General features: G+C 42.5%; 1 protein-coding gene across 1 annotated transcript in view; it reads left to right on the plus strand.

Moving 5' to 3' along the window:
- Positions 1-7,568: 7,568 nt before the first annotated feature.
- The window catches only part of HNF4A (hepatocyte nuclear factor 4 alpha), a 60,533-nt gene continuing 40,398 nt past the window's right edge, over positions 7,569-27,703 (plus strand). Inside the window, exon 1 of the mRNA XM_038572398.1 lies at positions 7,569-7,817. Coding sequence (XP_038428326.1) covers positions 7,769-7,817 — 49 coding nt within the window. The 5' untranslated portion in view covers positions 7,569-7,768. The remainder of the gene's footprint in view (positions 7,818-27,703) is intronic.

A 27,703-nucleotide genomic window follows, 5' to 3' on the forward strand; every position in this document is an offset into this window, starting at 1 on the left:
CCTGAGCATGTCAACAACCACCCCTTCCTCCCCATTCCTCAATAAAGTCCTTTGAGATCTGATGCAGTGGCTCTTTCTGGCCCCTCCCTCTCTCAGCTCTCAGAGGGGGTCAAAAAAGGAAGGAAGGAAACTGAGTAGGGGGAGATGGAGTAAAGGCAAAACCAGCTCCAGAGAAAGGCCAGGAGAGGGGGCTCACGGCCCCTACTCTGTGCCAAGCGTGACAACTAGTTCAGTGCACACATGCATATGTGTGTATTACTATTCCATTTTATTGCTGGGATAAATGAGGCTTAGGGATAAATGAGCATTTCCAAATGCTGGAAATGAGTGAAAAGAAACAAGGATGCTGTTGTGAGTTTATTATTTGCAGATTATATCCTTACTACTCTTTTTTTTTTTTTTTTGAGGGAGTATTTTCATTCATAAAACAATAGTGATAACACGTTAGATTTTTAAAAAAATTAATAATGTCCTTATATTGGGGGGGGAAGCTTGCTATCATGCCAATTTTCTAAAATTTTCTGGAGATTTAAGTAGCATGTGACCCCTTGAATTAAATGGTATACATAAATTATATAGCTGGTAGGGAGCAGGCATAAAGTTTGAATTTAGCTTCATCTGACCTCATAACCTTATTTTGACTGCCCCACATTGCCTTCCTGTGTCTCGAGTACCAGAAGAATGACAATGACAACCACTGGCATCTATGAACTGCTTAGTACACTCTTAAACTCATTGAATTATCGCAGCCATCTTAAGAGATAGGTACCATTCCTATCTGCCTTTTACAGGCATAAAAACTGAGGCTAAAGAAGTCAGATTTGAATATGTACTATGTGACTCAAAAGCCCAATGTCTTAAGCCCATTTACTTTCTGCCTCTCAACAAGGAAAGCAGAAATTCAGAGCTAGGACAAAGGTAAGGATGATTAAGCAAAAAGTGCCATTGTAGGGGTGGATGACTTCCCAGGTTCCCCACTTTTGAAACTGCCCTTGAGAAGAGAACATGTCAACAGAGAAATGAGCAGGTTGGGCTTGCTCATGGTAGCCAAGGCCTGGATGCTGCAGACCTGGGGGTGAGGGCTCAGGGGGAGGGGGGTTGCTCATAGCATCCTGCTTTGTTAAGCTGCTGTTCTAACTGAAGGAGAACATTTGCTGCAAGAAATCGGAAACAACATTCAAGCCTCTGTAGTATTTTACACTTTCTGAAGATCTTCATAGCCCAATCTCATTTTATGGTTTATTTGTTCATACATTCATTCACCAAGTAAGAAGGTTTAGAGCATAGACTCTGGAGCCAGATTGCCTAGGTACAAATTTAACTTAGTGGCTAAGTGTGCTTGGGTAGGTTACCGTGAACTCTCAGTGCCTGTCTCATCTGTAAGTGGGCATAATGACAGTACCTGCCTCATGAGATCATACAAAACATTAAATAAATGGGTACATAGAAAGCACTTAGAGCAGTTTCTGGCATATAGTAAGTGCTATAAAAGTGTCAGCTCTGAGCACAGTGGTCACTAATATATAGGTCAAGGTGGACAGACTATGGCTCACAAGCCAAATCTGGCCCACTGACTGTTTTTTATGAATAAAGTTTTATTAGAACACAGCCATGCTCATTTGTTTATGTATTGTCAATAGCTGATTTCATGCTTCCACAACAGACATGAGTAGTTGCAAGAGATCACATATCTAAAGCCCCAAATATTTACTATCTGGCCCTTTATAGAAAATGTTTATTGACCCCTGAGACCTATGCTCCTGGAGCTTTTAATTCTAGTGTAATGGTCAGCATGAAACAGAAGATGAATATGAATAACTTACTGTAATGGCAGTAAGTGCCATGGGGAGAAGAACCAGGAATTACGAGTGTGATCTAAACGAGAATGGATAGTCACGTGGGTCACTTGCAGCTAGATGTGTGTGTGTGTGTGTGTGTGTGTGTGTGTGTGTGGTTTTTTAAGATTTTATTTATTTGTGGGATGCCTGGGTGGCTCAGCAGTTGGGCGCCTGCCTTTGACTCAGGTCGTGGTCCCGGGATCCGGGATCAAGTCCCACATCAGGCCTCTTGCGGGGAGCCTGCTTCTCCCTCTGCCTATGTCTCTCCCTCTCTCTCCCAGTCTGTGTCTCTCATGAATAAATATAAATCTTTTAAAATTATTTTTTATTTATTTATTTATTTATTTATTCATTTATTTATTTATTTATGTATGTGAGAGAGGGAGAGACAGAGCATGTACACACACTTATGCCAGCTCAAGCAGGGTGGGGTGGGAAGAAGCAGAGGGAAAGACTCCCAAGCACATTCTGTGCTGAGCGGAGCCCTATGCGGGGCTCAATTCCACAACCCTGAGATCATGATGCAATGAAAATCAAGAGTTGGATGCTCAACTGACTGAGCCACCCAGGCTCCCTGCAAGATATGTTTTGATGAAGAAGAGAAGCTGGTCAGGCTCTGAGGCATTGATGATAATGAGGGCAAAAAAGTTGGGGGAAACAGCACAGGGCAGGGTCAGGTTCCAAAAGAAGTGTACTGTGTGAGAAGGAAAGGGAGTGAACTGACCCTAGGAGAGGAGGCAGGGGCCAAGTCAGGAATAATCTTGGAGCTTCACTCAAGGACAATGAGGAGGCATAGCAGGATTATAACAGTGGGATGACATGTCAGATTTACATTTGGAAAGATAATTCTGGCTGCATTCAAGCGGAATAGATTTGACAGGGTCAGAGTAGATGCTGCGATCCAAGTAAAAGGCTATTTCAGTCATCCAGGTAGAAATGAGGATGGCAGGGCACTGCGTGGCTCAGTCAGTTGAGCATCAGACTCTTGATGTTGGCTCAGGTCCTGATCTTGAGTTTGTGAGATAGAGCCCCAAGTTGGGCTCCGTGCTCAGTGGGGAGTCTGCTTGAGATTTTTTCCCTCTCCCTCTGCCCCTCTCCCTGTCTTGTGCTCTCTCTCAAAACAAACAAACAAATAAATAAATAGAAATGAGGATGGTTTGAACCAAGATGGTGGCACTGAAGACAGGGAGAAGTAGATACATCTGTGACATGTTTAAGAAGTGGAATTTGAGGGGCATGTGGGTGGCTCAGTTGGTTAAGTGTCAGCCTTTGGCTGGGGTCATATTCCCAGGGTTTTGGGATCCAGCCCATTGGGATCCAGACCTGAGTCATTGGGCTCCCTGCTCAGTGGGGAGCTTCTCCCTCTCTCTCTGCCTGCTACACCCCCTGCTTGTGCTCTCTTTCTCACTTTGTGTCAAATAAGTAAATAAAATCTTTAAAAAAATAAAAAAAGAAGTGGAAGTTAAGGGGTGCCTGGATGGTTCAGTCAGTTGGGCATCTGCCTTCAGCTCAGGTCATGATCCTGGGGTCCTGGGATAGAGCCCAGAATTGGACTCCCTACTCAGCTGGGAGCCTGCTTCCCATCCCCATCCCCACCCCCCACCCCTGCCCCTGCAGGCCTCTACCCCTCCCCCTCATCTCCTTTCTCTCCACTTGCACTTGCTCACTCTTGTGCTCTCGCGCTCTCTCTCTCAAATAGATAAATAAAATCTTTTTTAAAAAAAGAAGTGGAATTCAAGGGGACTTTGTAGTGGTTGGCTGTGGGTGTGAAGTAAGTGGAGTAGATGAGGCTGCCATTTTATCAAATGGGGAATGTAAGGGAAGGAGTTTCGATGGAAGTGAGGAGCAAGAGTGCAATTAGGGGCATATTATATTCGAGATAGCCGTGAAACACAAGTGGAGGTATCTAGGACGCTGCTGGATATATGAATCTGGCCTCCAGAGGAGAAATTTAGATTGGAGATACACAATTGGGAATCGCGAGTGTATAGTTGGCCATTGAAACCATGGTAATGAATGTGATTATGGGAGGAGATATAACAGAATGAAAAAAAAAAAGTAAATCTAGAATTCAGCTCTAAGGAAGTTTAGTATTTAGAGACAGATAGAGAAGCATGAAATGTCAAGAGACAGAGAAGAAGAAAAAAAGCAGTCAAGAGGAAGAAATCCAGAAGACGATAGTAGTATGGATGCTAAAGGAAGATGAGTCAACTGTCAAATGTAGTAGCGGGTCCAGTAAAATGTCATTTGAATGTTCAGGCATGGAGCCATTCTATTTCACTAATGAAGACTCAGTGGTGCGTGTGATGGCGGTGGGGAGGGGTGGAACAAACCAGACTGAAGAGGGAAGTGTCATAGGTGGGAGATGGGAAAAAGAGAGCCCTGGGTGTAGACCGCTATTTTGAAAGTTTGTCAGTAGAGGGAGGAGAGAGTTGATGTAGTGGCAGAGATGGGGAAGGAAGTTACTAGGGGAGGATTATTTTTAAATAAAAGAGATACTATAGCATATTTATTTATTTATTTTTATTTTTTTATTTTTTACTATAGCATATTTAAATATTGATACGGTTCCCCTTGTAGAAATTTGTCCTACAGAAATACTTCCCACATGAGGGTCAAGACATGTGTAGGAAGGCATTCAACTGCTTGTAGTGACAAAAGCCTGGAAACATCTTAAATGTCTAGCAACAGGGGATCCTTGGATGGCTCAGCTGTTAAGCATCTGCCTTTGGCCCAGGGTGTAGTCCTGGAGTCCCACGTCAGGCTCCCTGCATGGAGCCTGCTTCTCCCTCTGCCTCTCTCTCTGTGTCTCTCATGAATAAATAAATAAAATCTTAAAAAATATATATCTAGCAACAGGACACTAGTCAAATCACTTATGGGACAGTCACACAGCTGGGTCAGTACTCAAGAGAACGAGGCAGATATGCTGGTATAGAAATAGCCCTTGGATACTAAGGGGGAAAGAGCAAGTGGCAGGAGAGCATGTATAGCATGTTCCCTTCCCGTGTGTTTTGTGCTTTTACATTTGTGTGTATTAGTCAGCTTGGGCTGCCATCACAAAATACCAGAGACCGGGGATCCCTGGGTGGCGCAGCGGTTTGGCGCCTGCCTTTGGCCCAGGGCGCGATCCTGGAGACCCGGGATCGAATCCCACGTCGGGCTCCCGGTGCATGGAGCCTGCTTCTCCCTCTGCCTGTGTCTCTGCCTCTCTCTCTCTCTCTGTGACTATCATGAATAAATAAATAAAATCTTTAAAAAAAAAAAAAAAAAAACAAAATACCAGAGACCAAATGGCTTAAATAACAGAAAATGATTTTCTCATGGTTCTGGAAGAGGGAAGTCCGAGATCTGGGAGCCAGAATAGTTGCGTTCTGGTGAGAGCTCTCTTCCTGCCTTGCAGATAGCCACTTTCTTTCTCACCGTGTTCCCACATGAGGGGGAGAGAGTAAGTTCTTTGTGCCACCGCTCCTAAGGACACTTATCCTATCAAATCAAGACCCCACCCTTATGACCTCATTTAGCCTTAATTGCTCCTTAGAGGTCCTATCTTCAAATGCAGTCACCTTGAGAAGTTAGGACTTCAACATATGAATTCAGTGAGGACACCATTTAGTCCATAGCAGTGTGTATGTGAGTGTTATGTTTAAGTGCTGGAAATATATACATATACAAGAATTTGTTTAAAATTTCCTTAGAGTGAGATGTGGGAACTAAGATAGCAGGAAGGCTCATTTTTCATTATACACTGTTTGTGCAATTTTCATTTTTAACATGTGAATGTATTACTTTTTTTCATAAAAAAAACTAGTTTAATACAAATGAAAGCAAAAGGAAAGATCATATCATATGGTTAAGGCTAAAAAGACAGACACCAATAAATAGTGATAGGGATGCAGAGAAAACGAGTTCTCTTACCCCATTGGCAGGAATACAAAATGGCATGACCACTTTGGACAACCATTTGAGAGTTTCTTATAAATTAAACATATAAATTAAACATATCAAGTGGCGATTCCTTTCCTAGAAATTTAATCAAGGGTATGAAAACTATGTCTCCATGAAGCCTTGTTCACGATCATACATAGCAGCTTGATTCATAATAGACCCAAACTGGCAACCCCAATGACTGTGGCCAGGTGAATGGGTGAACAAATTAGTGTATCCATCCATTCAGTAGGCTACAACTTAGCAAAATGGGACATGAATGTAGATGAATCTCACCAACCTGCTAAGCAAAAGAAGCCAGACACAAAAGAGTAAATATTGTCTGATTCTATTTCTGTGATATTCTAGAAAAGGCAAATTAAATCTAGAATGACAGAAAGCAGGTCAGTGTTTCCCAGAGAGGGAGGTGCTGGATGATTAATGGCAGAGGAATAAAGAGAATTTCTGGGGGTCATGGAAATGTTCTGTATCTCCATTAAGGTTATAGTTACATGAGTATATATATTTATGCAAACTCTTTAAACTGTACACCTAAAAATGGTACATTTGATTATATGTTACATATACCTCAAGAAAGTTGATTTTAAAAGTCTAAAGAGGTTGAATATATAGGAGAAATCATCCCCACGTGCAAACGCAGGGCTCCTGAGCAGGGGGAAGAGGCAGGTGCATACCGGGTGGATCTGGATGAAAGTAGGGGAGTAAATTCTGGTGGGGGATTCAGGCAGGACCAGGTTTAAGGCTTCTTTCTTCTCTGCTGAGAATGAGAATGGAAAAGGTGTGAGGAGTGAAAATACTGGAAATAAACTGGAAAAGCCAGGAGACGGGAAACAGGGTAGAAGTTCTGGGCAGCATGGAGGGCTCAATCAGAGCAGGTGACTTCAGAATCCAAATCAAGCCGTCAGACTCAACACTGGGATGAAAGAAATGGGACTGCTCCAAAAGAAGTCAAAGAGCAGGTGTCCAGTAAGTATGCAAGAGGGCTGAGATGCGGAGAGGGGGGCTCTGCAGTCGGAGGGCAGGATGCGAATTTCAGCAGTAGGTTGCCTTTTGAATGGGAAGGAGGCCAAAGGACCAGGGGAGGGGGTGGGCAGAGTGCCTTTGGTCCATGGGCCTGGAGGTCAGGCCTGTGTTTCTCCATCACTCATAGCCCTCCCCAGTTTGTAATCATATCTGTGTCATAAGGTCTTTGAATAATCTTCAATATAGTCTGACAAATTCCCGTCTCCCCCAGTAGTCCACAGTTCCATGGGTGCGGGGATGATGCCTACTTTGCCCATTTCTCTATCTCTGGAGCCTAGGACATGGCCTGGCATACACAGTGGGTGCTCAGTAAATAGATATTAGATGAAGGGGAGATTGTAGTTTGTAATGCTAACTCAACTCCTCTGTTACCAGCTGTGAGACTGCAGGCAAGCAACTTCTCTCTGTGGCTCAATTTCCTCCTTGAGGTTTAATTTAAACGTGGTGATGCCTGTGTACAGCTCCCAGCATCGATAGGTGTTCAGTATGTATGGTCTTCCACCCCCTCCTTTTCTCTGCTACCCCTCCCTCCTGCCACTCGCCACACCCATTATGTGGAGCCATAAAACCCAACCCAGGTTGGACTCTCACCTCCTCATCCCCTCCTGGCCAGTCCCCTTACCTCAAGTTGGGGTGAGGGGCTGGTGTCCTTTCTATCTGGCTCCAGGTATCTTCAACCCCAGAGTGCAGAACTGGGGCCCAAGTGGACCTCAGGTCTGGCCAGGTTGCCGCTGTCATGGTAACAGTGACAGTCCTCAGCCGCAGGTTCCCTAAGTGACTGGTTACTCTTTAACGTATCCACCCACCTTGGGTGATTAGAAGAATCAATAAGATAACCAGGCGGTGGCAGCTGGCTGTGCTCACTGCCTTCCTGGTGGACTGGCTCCCGGTGGCCCTGCTGTTGTGTGTGGAGCCCGGCTCCTCCATGCCCCCGCGTCTCTGGCTGGGTGGGCTCGGCCATGGTCAGTGTGAACGCGCCCCTCGGGGCTCCAGTGGAGAGTCCCTATGGTGAGTGGGACCAGTGGTGGGGCTGGGGGAGGACTGGACAGGGCAGGACCATGGTCAAGTTTGGGAGGCCATGGGACGCCTCATTATGCATTTCTAAGAAGCCCAAAGACTCTAGAGTCTCCTGGAGAATAGCAGGAAGCCCAGGGGATGCATGTGACTTGCTTCACTAAAGTCCCAAACAGGAGCATGCATTTTTGGTCTGGGAAGTGCTGGGAGGGGCTGTAGGAGCCCCGGAGCAGGGGCTTTCTCATTTTGCCTGCCAAGAGCCTGTTTTCCTGGGGCTAAATCCCAGGGGTCTTTCCAAAATTCCACAGAGGTTTGGGCTGGAACTGCCAACCCCAGGTTATCAAGGCAAGTCCAAGCCGACGGGGAGCTCGGCTGGGCCTAGCATAGAGCTGGCTCATGGTCTAGGCGGGATGGGACCCAAGGGGAGAGTTGGCCGATCCCTCTGATGAGGGCCGTTGGCTCTGGATGATTCACCAAAGGGAAGCCGCTCCAAGCAGCACACAGCATGGGGCGTCGGGAAAGGGAAATGATCTCGCGCTAGATGTTTGAAACTGAGGTGCAAGGCTAAGGAAGAGTGTGTTACTGAGGGTGAAAGCCCAGGCTCTGCTGCTGGGGTGACCCCACAATTGGAAGTAACCCAAGTGTCCCACAGTAAAGGATGGGTAAACAAAGCATGATGTATCTTTAGCAAGGAATGCTATCCTATTGTTGAAGGTTAAAAAATGCAGATCTGTGTACAGATAGGGAAGGGCCTCTAGGTTACACTTAGTGAAAAAAATAAACTGAAGAAACGTGTGTAGCATTTTGCATCTCTGATAACAGAACGGATATACGCATGTGTATGTATACACATATTTGTATTTGCATAGAAAACCAGTAAAAGGACAGAAAGACCAGTAACAGAGTTTTATTGCTGAGGAGGGAGGTTCAAGAAATCTTTTTAACTTTTTTTTTTTTAAACATCAGGTGCATTTTATAAATTGATTTAAATCGCACGAACACACACAGTGCTCGGCCTCTGGAAGCCAGGATCTAGTTTTGTGACTTTAGACAAATTATTCAACATTTGTATGCCTTGGTTGCCTTCTTTTTGCGGTGGAGAGAAGGTGTCTTATGGACCCTCACAGAGGATGAAAGGAGGCCAAGTGCTCTTGCCACTAGGGACATAATAAGGACTCAAGAAATATTATTTAACATTGTCATTAGCTAAGGATGGATGGCCTTAAGGAATCAGGGTCTGGTCTCTTGACTGGTCCAGGGGATCTTTTCTTTGATCTGCCATCAAGAAGAAGTATGTGATCGGGGAGAGTAATAGCAGCGGAGGCTGACCAACCAATAGTAGCCTGGGGATCCACCCCCATACACCCCCTATATGACCTTGGGCAAGTCACTTCCCCTCTCTGCATCTATTTCCTCACCTGCAAAATAGAGAGACCTGACGGGACCTATCTCACAGAGATAGGAGAGGAGGGGAGAGGAGAGGAGAGGAGAGGAGATAGCATAGCTGGAGGGCTAGGTATGTCTTAGTTGTTTCATCCAAGGTTAAAACACAATTAAGATTTGGTTGACCTGTAGCCAGAGGAAGACGCTGTCTGCATAGGGACCAGAAAGTCAGCTTCTGAGGATGGAGAGCCCCAGGCCACAACCCTACGCTAGAGATGAATAGAAGGCGCCCCACATTCCTCCCAGGGGATACTGTAATAATCTAACCTGATAGCCTCTCACTGTCTCCCAGGTCTATGTACTTTGTAGTGTCCTTACGCCCCTTCATCCCGACCTCTCGGTGGTGCTCATCACAAAGCAAGCATGCAAAACATATTTGTTGGATGGTTGGGTGGATAGATGGTTAGATGGATGGATGTTCTATGCCTATTACTTCATTTAATTCTTGTAACAGTTGTTCCAGATAAACAATATTGTTATCTCCAAGAATAGGAGAAAAACTAAAGCTCAGGATTGTTAAAAAAAAAAAAATTATCTGACTTTAGTCCATTTGTGACTCTGTTGACTAAAGCTACAGACCTGGCTGGACAGAGAAAGGAGAGCTCCTATGGCCAGATTTGCAGCAAACATCAACAGAAGAACATTGTTGGCGTGGGACAGTTGGGCGTTTGTTGGTGTGTGTGTGTGTGTGTGTGTGTGTGTGTGTGTGAGAGAGAGAGAGAGAGAGAGAGAGAAACACAGAGAGAGGCTAAAAGACCTTACTTTTTAAAGAAAATAAATCTAGGTTAGCATCCCCTTCCCTTTAAAACTGTGTGGCCTACCCTTCTCTGAGTCCTCATGTTTCACCTATAAAATGAACTAGGGAAGAGGACTGGGAAGCTCTAGGAAAGAAACAAGTGCTTTGAGGAGCACCCCTTCTCCTGGAGTTCTCTAATGGGGATAATACCAAACCCCTTAAGGCTGCAATTGCAGAGGTAAGTTGCAGGGTAAGGGATGTGGTACATAGCAGAGCCTCAGGAGAGGCACTGACAGGCAAGGTCGTGGTTAGGATCATGCGAGTTAAAACTTGTGTACTGAGTACTTGTGTACTCAGAATAGTGCCGGACACGGAGTAAGCATGTAATAAATCTCAGTTGCCATCTCACATTTTTTGAGCCCTAGTAGGACAGTCTTTGAGGGGCTGATCTTTGGCGTGGTGATGCTGGGTGAACTTGACCCTCCCTTGGACTTGCAATGTGCTCATGGTACACTGGCTTCTTCTTTATAGTTCTCATCATGACTGATCAGATAGCATTGGTGTGCGTTGTGGAGTCTGTATCCCCCACTCAACTATAAACTCCACGAGGTCAGGGACTCTCAGTGGTTTGTTCAGCCTTGCACGTCTCACACAGTGGCTGGCACAGAATAAATGCTCAATAAGCATTTGTTGGATGAGTGAATTGAAGGGGGTTTTAAGAAACAACCCTATGATAATAATGTCAGCCAGATCATGCTCTTCCCTCCTTCCTCTCTCTGTGCTCACGGTGGTGGCTTTACAGACCCAACATGGCTGGCACAGTAGCAAGCATCACATCTACCCTCAAGTGCCTGAAGCTGGAAGGGATATTCCTTGAAGCATTTGTTTCTTTTATCAAAAAGCAAATTTCCCCCAGAAACCTCCCAGCAGACTTCCCTGGTTCAAGGAAAGCTGAGATTAAGTATCTAGCAGAAAGAAATTTGAAAGCCAAGATTGGCTTAGACCAACGATATTCTTTTCTTGGAGTCTGGCACAATGCTGCTCCAAACAAAATCAGGGTTCTCTCAGAGTGGGTTTCTCAGCTTCAGCACTATTGACATTTTGGCTTGGATGATTCTTTATTGCGGCGACTGCCCTATGCATTGTAGGATATTTAGCAGGTTTCCTGGCTTTGACTCACTAGAAGCCAGTAGCATCCCTCCCCATCAGTTGTGCCAACCATAAATGTCTCCAGACATTTCTAAATGTGCCCTGGGCATGTACAACACTACTGTGTTATGAGGAAGCAGGAATAGGTGCTGCATGGTGTCTGCCACAACTGAATATACTGTGACTCTTATGTGGTAGTGTTTGCTTTGGGTGCCAGGAACTAGCTCAGAGGCAAATCTGGAGCTGCCCTTAGCAATTATGAGTATAAGATGCACTGGTGTGCTTATCTGTGTGCTAACCAGACTCCTGGCTCCACTATTTTCCTACCCTTTCCTATGCTTTTTCTTTTAACATGCTTTTCTTACCTTCCCTTAATTATTTGTTTTGGTCCTTTGGGAGTTTGTTATTTTTCCAAGCATTTCAAATCTCTTGAGGGCAAGGTCTGTATTTTTCTGATCCTTGTTGTTTTACTACAGGCTACCTCAGGACCTGGCCCTATGTTGATTTTGATGGAGGTTTATTGAATGAATAAATGAATGAATGAGAAGATGGTTGGATGAATGAACAGATGTGATGGGTGGGTGGGTAGATGGGCAGACGGGCAGTTATGGTGGATGATGGATAAATGAATAAAGAAATAGATGGGATGGATGAAGAAATATGTGGACGATGTATAAGTGGATGAATAAGTAATTGGATAGATGAGTGGATGGCTGGGTGGATGGATGGATGGATGGATAGATAGGTAGATGGATAGGTGGATGAATGGATAGATGGATGGATGGATGAGATATGCTGGGCTGGGCTGGCAGCACCTGCAAGTGCTTAGGACCAAACAAATGAGGAGACGGGGTGATTTGGCCACTGGTCAACATTCTTCCAGCAGGGTAGCATATCTAAGTGACAGATGAGCCTGTTTTTTCCTGGGGAGGTAGGTCTAGTTCCTTGACCAATAGCATCAGTCTCAAGCCAGTTCAGAGCTGTTGTCAGAGGCAGTTTGAGTATGTGGCTCTCCCATTGAAAGCTGTACAATGGTTAGTTAACACTTTGCTTCAGCCATCTGATTCTGAGTTTCTTCATCCATCAAACGAAACTTGGTTGTTGAGAGGATTCTATGAGCTAATGAAGGAGGAAGTATCATAAACTATAAAATGCTCCATTTCCCTGAAGTGTTGATGGGCCCAAAGTTGGGTTGGGGTCAGATGCTGGCCAGCTACAGGACTGTGTTGGATGTCAGGCATGGCTGCTCCCACTCCTTGCTCCCCAAGTATAGTTTTCCCTCTCTTATCACCTCTTCCCATTTCACCTCAACTCAATTTCAGCCTCTATGATTCACTGGTTCACAAACCTATCTGCAAATAAAAGCCTCCTTAAAATGATTTGTTTTGAGGCTCCACCCCAGACCTGGTGAATTAGAATCTTTTGGGGTGAGTTTTAAGAATCCTTAATTTTTTTTATTAAGTTGCTTCTGTGATTTTGGGTCCAGAGGAGCTGAAGTACAGAAACCATCATCTTATTTCATCCCATTTTATAAAGGGAGGATATCAATGCCCAGAGTGGGTCCTATCTCCACCTGGGAGGCTCCTGTATTCATTAAGTCACTGTTCCCTAGTTCATTTTTTCAATAAACCTCTACCTAGGGCTTATGGAATACAGGCACTCTGGTAGGCACTGTGGGGATGGAAGAGAATAAAATATGGCTTCAGATCTTCGGGATTACCTCATCTGGTGGGGAAGACACATGGCCTAGCCATCATCAAAGACAGAGCAACAGGATATACATAGATATGGAACTGTGGGGACACAAAGGGACTTAGGAGGAGGGCAAGGAATCAGGGACCTCTTGACCCTGGAGGAGTCGACTGATATCTAAGCTAAAACCCAAAGGTTTCACAGGAATCAGCCAAGAGAGGGGAGGGAAGGAAATACCATATGCAAAGGCCTAGAGCCTGGCATAACACGCACAGATTTTACTTGCACTTGACTGCAATTGATTCTGTCCTTTATTGAAAATATCTTGGGAGTTTTCTGATTGTTCTGGGAATGATTTATTTTGTTCCTAAAATATTAGGAGATACTTACGTGTAGGAACTATGCCTTCCATTTCTTTCTGACTGACTCACATGCCTCTAGCATGAGGGTGGACCTGAGAAGAAGAAAGGAATCTGTTCCCATTGAAGCCCTTCCTATGTGACAGGCAGGACTCTGGCTTTACTGTAGATGTTTTATCCCCCTCCTTTTTTTTTAATAAAATAATTTTTATTGGTGTTCAATTTACCAACATACAGAATAACACCCAGTGCTCATCCCGTCAAGTGTCCCCCTCAGTGCCCGTCACCCACTCACCCCCACCCCCCGCCCTCCTCCCCTTCCACCACCCCTAGTTTGTTTCCCAGAGTTAGGAGTCTTTATGTTCTGTCTCCCTTTCTGATATTTCCCACACATTTCTTCTCCCTTCCCCCCTCCTTTTTTTTAAAATTTTATTTACTTACTTATTTATTTATTCAAGTAATCTCTACACCCAGTGTGGGGTTCAAACTCATGACCTCGAGATCAAGAGTCGCATGCTCTACCAACTGAGCCAGCCAGGCACCCTTGTTTCTTCCCTTTTAATCCTTGCAATGACCCATCAGGTGAGAAGCATCATCCTCATTTTATAAACAGGGAAATTGAGATTCAGAGTCACTAAGTTTTGCTGCATCACACAGCAAACAAATGATGAAAACCTAGTCAGTCTGACACCAAATCTTCATTCTTTTAGCTACAACTATCACCCTACAATAACATCTAGGAGCTACCATGATTAGCAGCTCAGACCCCAGGGTCAGGCTGCCTGGGTTCAAATTGCAACCTTCTTCATCTGTCAAATGAGGTGATAATAGTGTTACCCACTTTGTAGGGTTGTTGTGAGAATCAAATGAGGTTTATATCTGGAAAGTGTTGAGTGTCATGTGCAAGGAAACTGCTAGACAAGTTTTAATGATTATTACAATACCTATAGAGTGTGTACCTACTATGAGAAAATAACTGAATGCTTACTGTGTGCTGGGCATCTTCTAGAAGCTGTGGAACACACTGAAATGAAGGAGGGCTATGTAACTGGTTTACAGGACTTGATTGTCCGGGTGGAGAGTCAGAACAAAGTTTACTTCCAAGCCTTCAGATGCCCTCTGAAGTCTGTCAGAGGGGTCTGTTCTCAGGGGCCTGGTTCATGAGCCTGGGGCTGTGGGAAGTAGATGGGAGGCATGGACATAGTGGGAGCAGAGTTGCCCTGGCCGCAGATGTGGGAAAAGGCTCTGGCCCCAGAGAGCTGTTTGTGATCCCACTCACGTCCTTCTACTGGCTCTCTACCTCCTCTTCTGAGAAAAGGGAGTGTGTTCCTTATTCAGGAGACATCATGCTGTATTCACTAGACCTTGAGGAGTCAAGAGTGATGCCCCAGGGTTCACTTTTGAGGCCAATTTGGGTGTTCACATGGACCAGACTCCTAGCCTCCCCCACTCACCACCTCTGGTTCAACCAGAGAAGCTGCATGTTGTCTTTGCACGGAGCATTTGATGAAAGGACTCCATGTTTCAACAGTGTTGGGAAAGCCAGAGGACCAGTTAGTGTGTCAAGCTGCAATCTTGACCCATTAATGGTTCATGCAATTTATTAGGTTTATTATTTAGGGCAGCACTAGGTGATGCAACCAAAAAAACCAAAATGGAAATTAGAAGTTTATTTACCTCTGTCACATAGTCATCCAGGAACCCCAGAAGTGGCCCTCTCTTGGAATGGCATTTGTTATTTCTGCTCACATTCCATCGGTCAGAACTAGTCATATGACATTGGCCAAAAACAGAGGAATCTGGCATGTGTGGTTTCTATAGGCCAGCTATTTTCCAGGAATAGCTCTAAATTATGGAAGGGGAAATATGAATTTGTTGCTACCCAGTTGACCACCTCTATCTTGGGGTCATGCACACACACACACACACAGTCAAATATATACAGCAAATGTGAATATATGAGTTTTTTGTTTTTATTTTTTATTTTTTGAATATGCAGTTTTTAACATCAAATATTTCAATAAAAATGTGCACAGACAGAAACATAGATGGTGATAAAGCAAATGTGAGAGATTGCTACTTACTGATTGGTGAATCTTGGTGAGGGATACGTCAGCTCACTGTGCTATTCTTTCAATCTTTAGTAGGTTTGAAATTTTTCAAAGTAAAATGTTGTGGAAAATATAATTGTTAAAATTTGCTAGACTTATGGATAGAATAGAACAAGCTATACATAGAAAAAGATTTAATTTAAGCTTAGGGGCTTTGAATTGTAACTTAAATACAGGAGCCGGCTAAGTTTTTCTGTAATGGGCCAGATGGTAAATATTTGGGGCTTCTCAGGCCAGATAGAACTGTGGCAACCACTCAGCTCTGGTGTTGGATGACTTGACTGCATGAAAGTAGCCATAGGCAACGTGTAAATGAATGAATGTGGCTGTGTTCCAATAAAACCTTATTTACAAAAATAGGCAGTGGGCCAGATTTGGCCAAGAGGTTTTAGTTTGATGACTCTTGCTTTAATATATGATTTTTAAAAAGCCTTTGAAGCACTATTTTTTAAAATTTTAAGCAGATATATTATTCCTGCTTAAAATATAATTAATTTAATTAAACAGTCTTTATTAGATATTATAGATCAGCATGTCCCAGCTACCCGGGACCCTGAGTCTATTAATGTTCCCTTACTATGCTAGACAAAATAATTTTAGCACATTTGCTGTTCATATAATCAGCTGTTTTTTTTTTTTTTAAAGATTTTATTTATTTATTCATGAGAGACACAGAGAGAGAGAGAGGCAGAGACATAGGCAGAGGGAGAAGCAGGCTCCCTACAGGAGCCTGATGCAGGACTCCATCCCAGGATCCCGGGATTATGCCCTGAGCTGAAAGCAGACACTCAACCACGGAGCCACCCAGGCATCCTTAATTAGCTGGGTTTTTTTTTTTTTTTCCCATTTCTTGCCTTTTCTTTGAATAAAAATGTACTATCTGGGGCCCCTGGGTGGCTCAGCTGTTTGAGCATCTGACTCTTGATTTCCACTGAGGTCGTGATCTCAGGGTCGTGAGATCAAGCCCCATGTCCTCTGTATCAGGGCTCCACACTCAGCAGGGAGTCTGCTTGAGAGTCTCTTTCTCCTTCCCCCTCTGCCCTCCCCCCATGTGTGCTCTCTCTCAAAATAAATAAATAAAGTCTTTAAGAAAAACATACCATTTTAAAAAAGAGTTTCACTGAAGTAGAACATTCACACAGACCAGAACATGAATTATAAATCACAATGGATAAGTCAAATTTCACAATGATCACATTTTGAAAAATGAAGTAGTCGAATAGACAACATCCTACCTTGTCTGTCTACTGCAGCGAGAATAAATTCTGCCTATGTGAAACTTTGGTTTCATTTATACATGTTTATGGATGTGTGTGTGGGGTTGTGATCATAGCAAAATTCTATAAAGTACTTATGGAGCTTTACACACACTAACTCCTTATCTTCACAATGACCCCCTGATGTAGATGATATTACTGATGTCCCTGTTTTATAAATGAGGGAATGGAGACACAGAGAGGTTGACTCACTCAGTGGAAGTGACACAGGCATTAAGAGGAAATGTTGAAGTTCCAAACCAGGCAGGCAGGCTTCAGAGTCTCTATTTTATGGGGTCATGGTCAAAATGGTTTCAAAGCCATGGACAGAATGTTCCCAAAGGTTCTTTATAGACCTAAAAATAGCGTCCTTCTCCTTAGGTGTACCCACAGGGTAGGGCTGATTTTAGGAGGACATGGACAAACATTTTAAAATCTTACTTACTTTATATTACTGTGTGTTAGAAAATTTTATAACCAGCATATTAAAGCACTAATATAAAATATACTTTTAAAGATTCATATATGTCTCTGGGCCATACATGGCCCATATCTGGGTCCATGTTCATTCATCTTCTAGTTCTGATTTATCACTTCAATAGTACTTACAATGGGCCAGGCATTGTTCTAAACAATTTTTTTAAAAGTTTTTATTGATTTATTCATTAGAGACACACAGAGAGAGGCAGAGACATAGGCAGAGGGAGAAGCAAGCTCCCTGCTGGAACCTGATGTGGGACTCGATCCCAGGATCCTGGGATCATGCTCTGAGCTGAAGACAGATGCTCAACCAGAGCCACCCAGGCATCTCTGAACTAAATAATTTATAACAATTACTTCCTTTAATTCTCACAACTGCCAATTGAGTTAGGTCCTGCTATCATACCCATTTCTCAGAAGGGCTAACCAAAGCCCAGAGATATGACTTACCCCAAACCACACGGACTACAAAGAGTCAGAGCTGGGATTCAAACCCAGGCATTGTATTAGGAAGGGCAATGCTAGCTGGTGTAATAAACAAACCCAAAATGTAAGATAGAAGAGTTTATCTCCTTCACTCAGGGATGTCAGCTCTTTCTCTTGTGGCTGGAAGAGGAGTTTTATTTTAACCACTGCACTCCACGGTGATAGGTTGCACTTTCTTTGTCATTTTGAGCTCCATGAATAATGCCAGTTCTGCTTACCTCTCAGGATACCTCTGCAGGTACAACCAATGTTGTTGGATGTAAAGTGTTAGTATTATTGTTATGTTGACCAACACATACCTGATAGTGTTATTGTGAAGATTAACTGAGAGAATGCAGGGAAAACTCTTGGTTCATATACAGGACATTAGCCATGGATAACAGTAATGACAGCAATGTGGTTATATACAGGAAAACAATGAATATTGACTTACCTCCAAACTGGGACATAGTTACCTAGGATCTCTCCTATTAGCGAGTTAACATGTTACATCTAAGACTGAAAAATCAAGAAGTAGTAGTATAACCATGATATGTAGAAAAAGAGAGGAAAACTAGCTAAAGGAGTTGCAAGTGGTTGCCTCTGGGTAGTGGGAATTAGATTCAGGAGAGAGAAGGTGGACAACTACTGTTACTGATTATCAGCTTTGTAAAAGTAGTTGCTTTTTTCCAACCGTACACCTGCACCTATGCAGCTTTGATTAAACTTTTGAAAAGAAAATTTAAATTAAAAAGGAAAAGAGAATAATGAAATGCTATTTCAAACACCCTTGAGTATACCTGAATAACAGAAAGCCCCAGAGGGGAAAAAGCAGAGTTAAAGTTACAGGAGAAATTTAGACTACAATTGTGTTCAAAATCCCTGCTGAACACGTTTTGGTACCTTTGTGTCACCCAAGTCTTTTTCCCTAACCTAAGAGGTTCCATGCACTCCGATTCTTGTCTGTCCTGCCCCTCTGCTGGTCTCTCCTGTCTTTGTCCCCTTTGCTTACTCTATTTCAGCCACAGTGACCCTTTTTTAACTATCTTTAAATCATGCTGAACATATTCCTGCCCCAGGGCCTTGATACTTGTCATTCCCTCTGTCTGGAACACCCTTTTCCCAGTTCTTCTCATAATGGATTTCTTCTTATAATCTGGGTCTGAGCTCAAAAGTTTCCCACTTGGAGTGGCCAGCCTTCCTTGACTGCCCAAATCTAAGACTGCCCCACCTCCACCCATCACTATCAATCCTCTTATCTTCTACAGTTCTGGAATTACAAATCTATCTCCTCCACTACAATGTAAGTTCCATTAGAGCAGGAAATCTGGCCTCTGTTGCCTTGCTAAATCCTCAGCATGTAGAAGAGTGCTTGGCACACAGTAGGAGCTCCATAAAAATTCATGGAATGAGCAAATACAGCCAGGGACAGCTGAGTTAGTATGCTGAGGGGCTGGATGGGCCAGTGGCATGGGGTGGAAGCTGCAGCCCCTGCCTGGGCTCTGCCCTGGGTAAACAGGCCTCCCTCTGCCCAGACAGCCACTGTTTGACAACTGTCTGCTGTGGGACCGGCCAAGCCTGGGCCGCCACACTGCCAAGGCCCCAGGATTCCCTGGGACAAGCAACCGAGGAGCCACACCTCAGGCAGAGCTTGTGAAGGAACAGGTTGAAAAGTTATCCAAACAGGCATAAGGAAGGGCGGAGTCTGTGGTGAGACACAGAGAGAACGGTTGGGCCCTTCCCTGGGCAGAGCCCAGAGAGGCTGGAGGAAGGCCCTGGCATACTCAGGGGGCAGTTTTCCTGGCGGGGCCTGGCCTCCAGACCAGGCCTCCAGGACCACTTCTAGTCCCAGCTCGGGTCCTGACTTGCAGACGGACCACAGGCACTTGCTTGTGGGGTCTCTGGGTCTGGGTCTCAGTTTCCTTCTCTGTAAATCAAGGCACTGTGGCAGGTCAGTGGTTTCCAAATTTAAACAAACAAAAAATGGCGGTAGTCTCTCTTCAAACAGAATTTTACCCCAAAGTCAATTCATAGGAAAGATACGATGGAGGCACTCGGTTTAAACCAAGTGTGGAGGTGCAAAAAGCCCCCCACACTGTAGCCCCCAGGCCCTTTGGAGTAGCTCCAGGGTAAAAACTACCAGGCTCCTTGGTCTCTGAGTTTCCTCAGTGCTGGGGAGTGGAAGAAGTATTGCCAGAGGGAACATCTAGACTCTTCTAATCAGAGATCTGAGCTTCAAAGCCCCACAGTGTGATCTCAGGCAATCTAATTCCACCTTTCTGAGCCTTGGTTCCCCGTCTCTAAATCTGGTATCATAAACGGTACCTCCCTCATGGTTTCCTGGTTCAGCATAGAACCGGGCACCTAGTCCATTTCTCAGTAAGGATAGTGAAAAAAAAAAAAAAAAATCAATGTTGGTCAGTAGGAGAAGTAGCAGAAATGACCAGAAGAGCCAGTTCTTTGTCTTTGCTATATGAGTAGGGAAAATATTTAACCACTCCGAACCTAGTTTGCTTCTCTGTAAAACATGGTCAAGGGTTTCATGGAGATCAGAGGTTGCAATCCAGCCCACCCAGTTTGGGGTTTTTTGAATATGATTTGAATTGACCCCTCACCTTTAAAAATCCCAACTTTCTGCTCCTTTCAAAAAAAAGCAAAACAACAACAACAACAACAAAAAAAAACGGGAGGCTCTAGTAACACTGGTCCCCCAGAGCCATGAGGCAAGAATCGACTGGAAGAAGTTGGCCTGGGTGTGCTTTCTCTAACTTGCTGCAGTCCCCACCATTCCTTAATACCCCTACACTAAAGTTATGCTAATGAACATAAACCATTGTCCGCTGCCCTGGTCATCTTTCAGGGAAGTGTGAGATTGGCATATGTGCCATCTGCTCCATATACCATTGAGGGCAGTTGAGTTGGGGACCCCTGATTGCGAAGACCAAGGGAAAGCTCATTATTTGTGAGAGCACTCTCCTATTTCATAGATTTTTTTACCGTGGCTGTTGAAACTTTTCAAATTACATACGTGGCTCCCATTGTACTCCTGTTGAACAGTTGCTCTAGCCCCCTGGATGCCACAGCAGTGACCCAGGCCACTGCTAACTCATTGTCTCCATGTCCCACAGTGAAGAGACTGGTCCTAGCCAAACCTCTTGGGCTCGTGTCCCTGGCTGGCTCTTCTCTCCTCCCCACAATTATCTCCGGTGTCCCCACCCCTTGCTGCCTGCTTGTCCGTCTGGAGGACCCAGGCTCCAGGACTCCAGTCCTGTCTTGTAGAAGTCTCCACTTGGGAAATCTCACCTCCCAGCCCTCATCTGGCAGCCATTGTGTTTTCTTTATCAGACATTCACATAAAACAATAGTCAATTTGAAACTTAATTACACACCCATTCTTCTGTCTCCAGCCTGCCCAATTTACCCCAAATCCAGTGATTTTGGGGGTGGAGCTGGGGTGGGGAGAGGCTTATTTTTTCCCCTTTCTCCAGGGCAAGTCATAGTTTTCCCAGAGATAAGGGGGATCGGGTTGAGGGGGAGGGACATAGGTCCTTCTATGGCAAAGGCACAGACTTTGTTTTTGGAAGAGATAATGTCCACAGCCCCCCTGGGGGGATGAGAGAATCCTGAAGGACTCAGGGAGTAAGAGGGAAAAGGAATCTTGGCAGGAATGAAGAACCCCCTTCCAATGGAGAGGTCTTGTCTGGTAATGGCTTTCGAACCTGTTACAGAGTCAGGAAGACCTGGCTTAGAGCTATGCAAGCTGTATGCTTTGGATAGGTGACCTCCATGACCCTCAGTCTCCTCTGTAAAATGGGGATAAGGACAGACCTATCCTAGCACAGTGCTTTTGCACATCAGTGCTCCATAAATGCGAGGCTATCATCACACTTTTTGGGAAAAAGTCCACAGGGGCAAGGTGGGATCATTTTAATCATTTTTTATTTTGCTTCAGTGCATTTTCATGATTTTCCTACCATGAGTCTGCTTAAAAGAAACAAACAAACAAACATAAAGTTAGTAGAGAGAGGAGGAATAAAATTAAGAGGAAATGTCATCCTAACACGGAGCTCCAATACAAGGTATTAGATCTGGAAATAGGTAAGAAATCTTAGAGTCTAAACTTCACACATACCCATGTTATATCTTAAACCAAAGCTCCAAGAGGAAACGTGATTTGGCCAGAGTCTATAGCAAGTTAGTGGCAGAGCCAGAACTAGAATGGAGACCAGGGAGGTCACCAGGTCAGACTTTCCCAAGGCCACTCAGACAAGACAGATTCTATTGTTAGTTGTTTGAAAAAGCTGGATTTTTCATTGGATTCATTTTTTTGTTTTAATGAGAAGTGAGATATTATTCTTAGTGTTGAAAGAAGTTGCGCTGATTTCATTACTGAGCACTTCTCAGAGCCCTTAACACATGACAGTGCCTTGGGCACTCCAAGAGAGGCCTCTAGAGTGCCCACAATGGTTCATCACAGAGCCCCTTAAAAAACATTAACACCCATGAAAGCTCTCCCCGCCCACAAGCAGAGAAATGCAATAGCTTAGATACACTCCTAGATTTAAAAAATAATAACTTTTTAGGTAGTTTTTAAAAGGATTTTATTTATTTATTCATGAGAGATGCAGAGAGAGAGGGGCAGAGACATAGGCAGAGGGAGAAGCAGGCTCCCAGTAGGGAGCCCAGTGTGGGACTCGATCCCAGGACCCCGGGATCACAACCTGAGCCAAAGGCAGACACTCAACTGCTGAGCCACCCAGGTGTCCCAGCTTTTTAGGTATTTTAAATCGTATGATTTTAAAAAATTACATTCAAATCGTCTGTTGCTAGTAGATAGAAAGCTATTTTTTTCATAATATCCTTCCTTTCTTTTAAGTTGGAAATATTGCAAACATGCAGAAAAGTATAGAGAACGACATTGTGAAACCGACATGCCCATCACTCAGTTTTGTGAAATCTTACTGCATGACCATTTTTTCATTGGATTCATTTTTTTTGTTTTAATGAGAAGTGAGATATTATTCTTAGTGTTGAAGGCTCCCTTGTACCTTTCCCTGATCCCATCACCCTGTCACCCTTCTTATTTATTTATTTATTTATTTATTTATTTATTTATTTTTCCTGTCACCCTTCTTGGAGGTGACCACTGTCAACTTGTGCTGTTTAGCGTAAAAAATATATACTATTATTCTGTAAATCCAAAAAATGTATTCTAATGGTATGTTGTCCGTATTCTTCAGCACCTTCCTTTTGTTCCTTCCTATAATAGCTTTTTGGATCTTCCCATGCATACACAAGTAGCACTGGGTCACTCACTGAAAATGCTGTGTCTGAACGTCCCAAGTATTGATTCTGGGTTTTGACAATGGAGTTATTTCCATTTCTTGCTACTTTGAACAATGCTACAAAGAACATTCTTATACCCAATGCTACAAAGAACATTCTTATACCTGTGGCTGCGGGTTTCTCTAGGATGACACGTAGGCATGGAATTTCTGGATCTCAGGCCTTGGGTGTTTTCACTTTGATGAGAGATTCGTAAACTGCTCCATCTTGCCCACCAACTAACCACTTCAATAACGCAGCGTCTAGGGGCACCTGGGTGGCTCAGTGGTTGAGCATCTGCCTGTGGCTCAGGTTGTGACCCCAGGGCCCTGGGATCGAGTCCCACATCAGGATCCCTGCAGGAGCCTGCTTTTCCCTCTGCCTGTGTCTCTGCCTCTCATGAATAAATTAATAAAATCTTAATAAAACAAAACGCGGCGTCTAGGGTTTCTGGATGCTCCACATTCTCACTAGCACTTGATTCTGAGAGATGATGAATGTAATATGAGAATTTGTATTTACCCTTTAGAGAAAGAAAGGCTCTTTTTGTCATTTGAGTTTGTATTGGGAGTGTACTTGTTCATATCCTTTGCCCATTTTTCTGTTACATTATTCAACTTTTCTTATCATCTGAAGGAACTATCTATCATCTATCTATCTATCTATCTATCTATCTATCTATCTATCTATCTATCTATCATCTATTTATCTATCTATCTATGATTTTCTTTTTAAGTAATCCCTTCACCCAATATGGGGCTCAAACTCACAACCCAGAGGTGGAAAGTCTCACGCTCCACCCAGGGGCCCCAGGCACTGTTTATTCTTGATCCAAATCCTGTTTCAGTTATATTAGCTGAAAATATCTTTGATAAGATTGCAGCTTGTCTTTTCACTTTCTTTAGAGTCTCTTTTGTTGTACAGAAGTTTAGAGTTATGCGGAAGTTACATTCTGGTTAAATTACAAATCAGGTCGTTAAATTTCCTAATCTTTTACTTTATGGTTTGTGCTTATTGCATCTTGTCCATAAAATCTTGCAGTACCCTGAGACCATAAAGTTATTATACTAAATATTTTCTTCAAGTTCTAAAGTTTTCTTTTTCTTTTTTAAAAATTTTTAAAAGGATTTTATTTATTTATTCATGAGAGACACAAAGAGAGAGAGAGGCAGAGACACAGGCAGAGGGAGACACAGCAGGCTCCATGCAGGGAGCCCGACGTGGGACTCCATCTCCAGGATCAGGCCCTGGGCTGAAGGCGGCACTAAACCGCTGAGCCACCAGGGCTGCCCCCTAAAGTTTTATTTTTCACATTTAGATGCTTATTCATAGGAATTGATTTTTGTGTGTGGTATGAAATAGAGACACCATTATATTTTTCTTCAGATGGATAACTAATTGGTCCCACACCATTTATTAAATAGGACTTGGCGGTGGAGGTAGGTAGGTGAGTGGAGTGCGGGGAGTGAGGGAGTGTGAGGGCGGGAGAAGGGAGGATTGGAGGTGTAGGAAGGATTCATGACTTCTTCCTTCCTTCCTTCCTTCCTTCCTTCCTTCCTTCTTTCCTTCTTTCTTTCTTTCTTTCATTTTCTTTCTTTCCAGACATCCTTTCTTGATTGGCATGCAATGCCATTTCTTTTTTTCTTCCATTTCCAAATACACGTAGATCTGTTTCTAGGCTCTGTATACTGTTCCACTTACCTGTCTCTAATAGCCACAGTTAAACAATAAAGAAAATTTTTTTTAACCCAAGTGAGTGAATCCACAATTTACTAAAATAAAAAGTTTAATTTTTAAAAAAGCCCCCAAAAGAAATGGTTGGAATTATTGATTAATATATTTCATTTAATCCAATACAATCCAATATTGGGTTATATATATATATATTGAATTATATATAGATTGGATTTTACATATATATATAATTTCAGTAATCATTTCAACATCTAGTCAATAAAAAACAATATTTCTTGTTCTTTTTTAATACATAGTTTTCAAAATATGATGTGTATTTTATACATACAATGCATCTTAATTTGAACCAGCCACATTTCCAATACTCAGTGGTCACATGTGGCTGGTAGGTAGCTACCATGTTTGACAGTGTACCTACAGCTTTCTATATTATACGGCATGTCTTTCTCATAGTATAGTTCTTTAAAAACCATCTTGTCTATTCTCATTATTCACTTATATAAATTTTAGGATAATGCTGAATAGGACAGAAAAAAGGTTTGGGACCAATGGTATATTTGTCTCCCTCACTGGATTTTAGTAAAATCAACTACCATATTTTGAGTACTTGCAATTTGCCAAGTACTGTGCTAAGTGGCTTTGTACTATTGAGCTTTTAATTGAAACTCCACTGAATTTATTGATTAATTTGGGAAGAACTGACATCTCTACATAATAAATCCTTCTGCTATGAATATGACACACTGATTATATAGGTCTGCTTTTATGTTTTTTAATAAAGTTAGATCATTTCAATAATCCAAAGTCTTTTGTTAGATTCATTCTTAGATAATTTATAATCGTTACTGTAATTTTTATTTTTTATTTATTTTTTATTTTTATTTTTATTTTTTTAATTTTTTTTTATTTTTTATTTTTTTTTTCGTTACTGTAATTTTTAAAACAGAATCTTCTCATTTCTTGATGTTAGTGTACACAAACCAAATGCTTTTAATGTATTGAAAATGCTAAATTCTCTTATTGCATGTTTTTAATTTGTTTTATTGCATTGTTAGGGCCTCCAGTAAAATATCATATAGAAGCAGTAATAATGTGCATATCAGATAGGGTTTTAGTTTGTCAGTGAGTAGCTGAGGCACAAAATAATAATAGCTTGAGCAAGATAGATTATTCCTCAGTTCTGTGGAAGTCCAGATGTAGAATATCTAAGGTTAGGATGGCAGCTCTTCCCCACAGCAGCCCTCAGGAATCTAGGCCCTTCAGCTTCTGCTCTTTCATCTCTGTGAGGTCTTCACCCTCATGGTCCAAGATGGCTGCCACAGCTCCAGCCACAAGTCCTTGTTACAGAAAGACCAAGCAAGGGGACAAAGGAGAAAAGGGAGTAAAAGTCCTGGTGCAGCTGTCCTTTAAGAAAAGATCCTGGAAGCTGCCACATTACATTTCTGATTGTATTTCATTTACCAAAACATATGTGTGTGGTTTCACCTAAGTTGACGTTAATCTTTTGGGAGGGCATCTATGTGAAATAGATGGAGGGCATCAAAGGAAAATGGAAGTTCTATTACAAAGGAAGATCAGGAGACTAGATGATATTGGACAATTCACAGCCTCTGCCAGTGGACAACCTTGTTTATTCTTCACTTTAAAGGGACTCTTTGACCTCTTTAAGCATGATATCTGCTTTGGATTTTTGGTAGGTAGCTTTTACGAGGTTTTAATTTTTTTTTTTTAAGTAAGCTAGAAATTTTGTCTGTTTTTCAAGTGGTGTTGAGTATTTTTAATTGCTTTTTGTGCACCTACTGAGAAAGTCACATTTTTCTCTCCCTAAATCTGCTAATTCGTAAATAAATATTCTCCAGAATGTTAAACCATTCTTGCATTCCTAGGATAAACCTAACTTGGTCATGATGCAATAGATATATATTTTATACATTGCTGAGACTTTAAAAATTGTGGTAAAATACAAAAAACATAAAATTTGCCACTTTAGCCATTTTTTATTGTACAATTCAGAGGCATTAAGTATATTCATACTGTTATGCAACCATCCCTTGAATTCTTTCATATTCCCCTACTGAGTGTCTGTACCCATTAGAAAATAACCTTCCACGCCTCTCTTCTCCCCAGTTCTGGTAACCACCATTTTACTTTTTGTCTCTACAAATTTGGCTGTTCTAGGTTCCTCATTTAAATGGCACTTGTCATTTTGTGATTGGCTTACTTCATTTAGCATGAAGTCCTGAAGGTTCCTTCATGTTACAGCATATCAGAATTCCCTTCTTTTTAAAAGAAGGGAATAAGATTCCATTATATGTATATATCACATTTTTGGTTTGTGTGTACATCACATTTTGTTTGTTTTTCACAAACACATATTTGTTTGCTATCGGTCAATTGACACTTGGGTTGCTTCTACCTTTTGGCTGTTGTGAATAACATTGCTATGAAATGGGTATAAAACATATTTCAGACCATGTTCTTAATTTCTTTGGGTGTATGCTGAGAAGTGGAATTACTGAATCATATGATAATGCTATTTTTAATTTTTTAAGGAATTGCTATATTGCTTTCCATGGTAGTTGAGTTATTTTATATTCCTACCAGCTGATCAAAAGGGTCCGTATTTCTCCCTATCTCTGCCAACACTTGTTATTATCTGTTTTTTTTTTAATACTATCCATTCTAATGGGTATGAAGTGGTATCTCATTGTGGTTTTGCATTGATTTACATTTCACTAATGATTAGTAGTGGTACGAGCATCTTTTCATGTGTTTCTTGGTCATTTGTTTATCCTTGAGGAAATGTCTATTCACATCTTTTGCCCACTTTAAAATCTGGTTTTTGTTATTGTTGTTGAGTTGTAGGAATTTACATACTCTGGATATGAACCCCTTATCAGACACATGGTTTGCAAAGACTTTCTCCCATTCCAGCTATTGCCTTCTTACATTGTTATAGTGTTCTTTGGTGCACAAAGGTTGTTAATTTCAATGCAGTCCAATTAATCTATTTTTTCTTTTGTTTCCTGTGCTTTTGGTGTGGTATCCAAAGAAATCACTCCCAGATCCAGTGTCATGAATATTTTCTCCTATGTTTTCTTCTAAGAGTTTTAGAATTTATGTTTAGGTCTTGATCCATTTTGTGTTAGTATTTGCAAATGGTGTAAGC

Source organism: Canis lupus, chromosome 24, assembly GCF_011100685.1.
Source record: "Canis lupus familiaris isolate Mischka breed German Shepherd chromosome 24, alternate assembly UU_Cfam_GSD_1.0, whole genome shotgun sequence".
NCBI classification, from domain to species: Eukaryota; Metazoa; Chordata; class Mammalia; order Carnivora; family Canidae; genus Canis; species Canis lupus.